Source organism: Littorina saxatilis, unplaced genomic scaffold (genome assembly GCF_037325665.1).
Source record: "Littorina saxatilis isolate snail1 unplaced genomic scaffold, US_GU_Lsax_2.0 scaffold_3515, whole genome shotgun sequence".
Taxonomy (NCBI): Eukaryota; Metazoa; Mollusca; class Gastropoda; order Littorinimorpha; family Littorinidae; genus Littorina; species Littorina saxatilis.
Genome location: NW_027129563.1, coordinates 1 through 5,000, shown reverse-complemented (window position 1 = coordinate 5,000; position 5,000 = coordinate 1). Strand labels below are relative to the sequence as shown.

The 5,000-nt window shown below is 40.5% G+C and overlaps 1 protein-coding gene across 1 annotated transcript; it reads right to left on the bottom strand.

Moving 5' to 3' along the window:
* Window positions 1-650: 650 nt before the first annotated feature.
* On the bottom strand, window positions 651-4,059 carry LOC138957806 (uncharacterized). Its single transcript, XM_070328861.1, has 3 exons — window positions 3,893-4,059; window positions 3,014-3,104; window positions 651-2,004 (listed from the first exon to the last, which is right to left on the bottom strand). The coding sequence occupies exons 1-3, from the start codon at window positions 4,016-4,018 to the stop codon at window positions 1,901-1,903; spliced, it is 321 nt and encodes a 106-aa protein (XP_070184962.1). The 5' UTR covers window positions 4,019-4,059; the 3' UTR covers window positions 651-1,900.
* Between the last annotated feature and the right edge of the window lie 941 nt (window positions 4,060-5,000).

The window sequence follows — 5,000 nt, the reverse complement described above, 5'->3', positions numbered from 1 at the left end:
AAGATTTAGAGAAAAAAACGTGGGGAATCTTGTAATAAACATGTATCCCCCCAAAAAATATGATTGTGTGAATTGCATGTGTTGATTAACAAAATGTTGTCTTCCTGTTATCTTTGACTTGGCAAACATGTGTGTGTGTGTGTGTGTGTGTGTGTGTGTGTGTGTGTGTGTGTGTGTGTGTGTGTGTGTGTGTCACCGCGCGTGGTTGATTGCTTGAGCGTGCGTATCCGTGTAAATAAACTGTATATTTGCCAACTAAAAGTAACAAACACAACTTATGTTTAGATGTTCAGAAATACAAACACAGAAAAAGATAAGATCGTAGGTTACTTAACCTGGTTGCAAGAATACAACGATGAAAATGGGAGTGGTTATATAAGGAGACCCCTCCATCTCCTAAGCCGTGCCAAAGAAACTACAATGGGAAGAAGGATAACTTCCTCATTGGGCATGCTTAGAAATGAGAATGGCTAAATACGAGTTATTCCCCTTTTCTACATGCTGACCAGGCTGTCTCCTGCTTTGTCATGACTAGTACAGTCGATCTTTCTCATGCTGTGACTTGCTTTATTTTCACATTTTCGGTATTCAAAACAGCAAACACACACACACACACACACACACACACACATACACTGAAGAAGTTTCCATTCTGATTCGGTTATTTTATTTGGTGCTATATGTTTGCTTCACATTGTTTCTTTTACATTGCTTTAGGTATCCCAATTCGCTAAACACATCCATAATGCATGCATGGCTCATTCGAAAGAGGGCAACTGAATAACTGATGCCCAATAGCAATAAATACTGAACAACTGAACAATAAATAGCAATAAATGATGACAGCGCCAAGTTTTTAAGTACAAAGTGAAATCATGTGACTGGACAAAGGCACAATTACAAAATACAAATAAAAAAATCGAGGCTCATTTTAAATTAAGTTCTCAGCTCATGGGGAAGCATAAGGTGACCCTAGAAACCGAAATTAGGAGACCTCCCGCCCCCAGGGCAGACTAAAAAAAAAAAAAAGGGGGGGGGGGGGGGGGGGGGCTAATTTGTGAAAAAGTATAAAAGGAATCGAAAACTGTATACATGTATTTAGTTAATACCCCAAAAATTGTATAGTATATACAATGTCAGACCCTAAAGAAAGTTTGTTAGTCTTTGCTTAGGCAAAACAAAGCAAAATAGCCTGTTTACGGTATCCCGACCAACCCTATTTTTCTAGACCAACCCTAGACTTTTTTTTTGGCATTTGGAAAAAAAGAAAAAGAAAAAAAAATCAATTTTGTTCCTGTTTTTTTGCAAAATAATTTAAAAAGATGGTTATAAATTTTTTTTTAAGAAAAGCCGACCTACCGACCCTCTTTTTGTGTGCCTATGTTACTGTAAACAGACTAAAAGGTACATCAGAAACAACACACCAGGGAGGGTCCAAAATTGTATCAAAATATAGATGGTAGGGAATTCAAAATAAAAAAAGACAATAGACAAAACATGTACTTCGGCTCATAGAGCCTTCTTTAATTTTTGACTCATTAAGTCCATGCTCCGAGAGTCCTTTTTTTAATTTTGAATTGCCTACCATCTATTTTTTTTATACAATTTTGGACCCTCTTTGTACGGAGAGAGTTGGCAATTGTTAATCACATTCTCTCATCTCATTGACTCTCCTTCAGCTCCTTGGTAACATGCGTTCCCGTCTCTGCCAGGATTGGACACAGCAGCAGATAACCGGTAAATATGTAACAGGCATAAATGGCAAAATAGCTCGCCTCGCCTGATAATATAAGAGACAACTGTTCTACTACAAAGTCTTTCTTGGGAGGCTTGGCTAATTTACTCGCTCGTTTTACACGGGGTTCCATCGTTTTCTTTTCTAATCGGAAAACCTTGCTCCTCAGTTTGTTGACCTTCTGCCAAAGTTCCGCTTCACGAGGGGATGGGAAGATGACGACTTTGATGCTTTACATCCTATGTCCTCCAGGATCGCCTGAATGTCATCTAAAAAAGAAAACACACATAAAATAACATAACCATAACAAGTTACAACCTGGAAGAAATTAAAACACGTGTAATTAAATCACAAAATGAAAATAAACAATAGCGTAGGAAGGCAGGCCAGAAATGAAGTGTATTAGCAACTATGGATACGATGTGGAACAATGATGGAATTGACCTTGTTTGGTACTGAATGGGTGAGGCCATTAGAACTGTACCCACGGAATATGCGCTATATAAGCTTCATATTGATTGATTGATTGATTGATTGATTAGGACAACAGTACCAGGTAAACTCCTCACACACCATGCCTCTTTCTTTCTTTCTTTATTTGGTGTTTAACGTCGTTTTCAACCACGAAGCTTATATCGCGACGGGGAAAGGGGGGGGGGGGGGGGGGGGATGGGAATAGAGCCACTTAATTGTTTCTTGTTACACCATGCCTCTAACAGGATATGTTTCCCATCTTTACGTGTTGGAACTACAGGTACAATTTCATCCATCCATGCATCCGCCCTATACAGCTTCTTCTTCTTCTTCTTCTTCTTCTGCGCTCGTGGGCTGAAACTCCCACGTGCACTCATTTTTTTTGCACAAGTGGAATTTTACGTGTATGATCGTTTTTACCCCGCCATTTAGGCAGCCATACGCCGCTTTCGGAGGAAGCGTGCGGGGTATTTTTGTGTTTCTAAAACCCACCGAACTCTGACATAGATTACAGGATCTTTTTCGTGCGTACTTGGTCTTGTGCTTGCGTGTACACATGAAGGGGGATAAGTCACTAGCAGGTCTTCACATAAGTTGACCTGGGAGATCGGAAACATCTCCACACTTAACCCACCAGGCGGCCGCGACCGGGATTCGAACCCTCGACCTTCCGAGTTAATAGACCGACGTCTTACCACCCTGCCACAGCGCCCGTCACCCTATACAGCAATTATCAACTATGTAATGGATGGGTTTAAAAATTTTTTGATGTCAGGGTGTTCTTCATGGTTAAAAATCTCTTACCTGGTTGAACAATTTGTGCATCAGGCGACAGGTCGGTGCTGGCTTCATTTGTAGCTACCCTTTGCGATGGTGGCTTCCTCCCACTAGCAACCTGCAAATGCACAGCTCTTTAACTGACAAACTCACAACCAACACCCAGTCACAATGAAACAATTCTCCCAATTTCATGGCATTGGTCTTAGGCCACACAAAAAAGTGTATGTTTCTCGTAAGGCAAAACAAAAAATAATCTGTTTACAGTATCCGGACCGACCCTATTTTTTTCCCACCGGCCCTAGACTTTTTTGGGGCATTAAAAAATGAAATTAAAATATTCAGATGGCTAAAATACAAAAATAAAAAGCCGACCTACCGACGCTATTTTTGGAGGGCCTATGTTACCTTAAACAGACTTTTTTTGTGGCCTAACATGACTAAAGGTGGAGATTTTTTTTCTAAACTTTTTTTTTTAAACCATCTTTTTAACTTATTTTGTTGAAAAACAGGAAAACAATTGATTTTTGAATACCCCTTTTATTTTTGAAAATGCAAAATAAAAGTCTAGGGTCGTCGGGAAAACATAGGTAGGGTCAGGTGACCAGAAACATACAACTTTTTTGTTGTTGACGCCGACCCTATACTTTTTTTGCCATTTGGGGCTGTTTTTTGGCAAAATAAGTTCATCATATCATCATAATCAAGACGTCGATCCAAAATAAGTAACTTTTTTTGGTTGGCCTTATCATTTTTTTGCGCTAAATGCAAACAGGCATTATTTGATGGGAACAATGCTGTTTTTTTTTCAATTCTTACATCAGCCTCAAACTTGTCATTACTCAACCTGCATTTAATAGTGTGCTTCATTGGTTTGCAAAAACCTAAAACCAATAAATAAATAACCTTCGGTGGTGGATTGGGCACTGCAAACAATGTCGGGACAGCATTCCACACAAGTGATCCTCTCTGCAGGATTGTTTTACTGGTTGGCCTCAAAGTGATCAGTACAAAGCTTGAGACCTTGAACATCAGCTGGCTGCAGCTTTTCAAAGTCCTCTCGCCTTGTGAATTGCATCCATATTCTGCACCTAGTTTGACAATAAAAACAACAATGTTATTGTTAAACTAAGCAAAAAGGAAAGACAAAAAATAAATCAGATCTTCAGTCTAAATCTAACGCTCTGCCTGAACGCAAAACGGATGAGTGATGTACCTTTGTACTGTAATTTTCCCGTAAGCACGGTTTGATAAAGATTTCGGCAAATATGCCCACGGGTAGTTTGTCATCAAGTGTAAACTGTTGTTTTGTACTGACTGCTGACTCACACTCACAGTCGTAAGTACAGTGTACACATGCACACACAGGTACACACGCAGACACACGCGTACATAGTACAGCTAGTACAGAAATCTCAGGATGAACCGATCCATGCTATGTTTGTAATATTTCATTTGCATATTAGTTCTATAAATACTGTAGTATCATAGCAGACAAAAATGCCCAGAGACAGTTGGCTTATCTGAGTGAGTTGACTCGAGCCATTGCATTCTCATTCTGAAGAAGGTAAACCTGATGAAATAATCACTGCACAACCCACCTTTTTTCTTCTTTAGGGAACTTGTGGAAAGTTTTCCCGAAGCAGCTCTGTTTGTAACGGGCGTTCTTGCAACAAAAAGCCGAGCACAATTTACCACCACCTCGCACGCGATCGGTACCTACGCGATCCGCCATTTTGTTTTCGCCGTCAGCATGTGACTAGGGACGATAACCCACAAACACTTTTTCGCATTTTCTTCGCAAGTTCCACGTCTTCTTTATGTACAGTGTTTGGCCGTGCTGAGCAGGCTATCATCTTCCGCCTCCGCACTGGACACTGCTGCCTCAAAGCACACCTAAGGAGGATAGGTGTAGCAGAGTCTGCCACATGTGACTGTGGAGAGGGAGATCAGACTCCAGAACATATTCTCCAAGCATGTCCCCTCCTCGACCAACTGCGGATCCAGACATGGC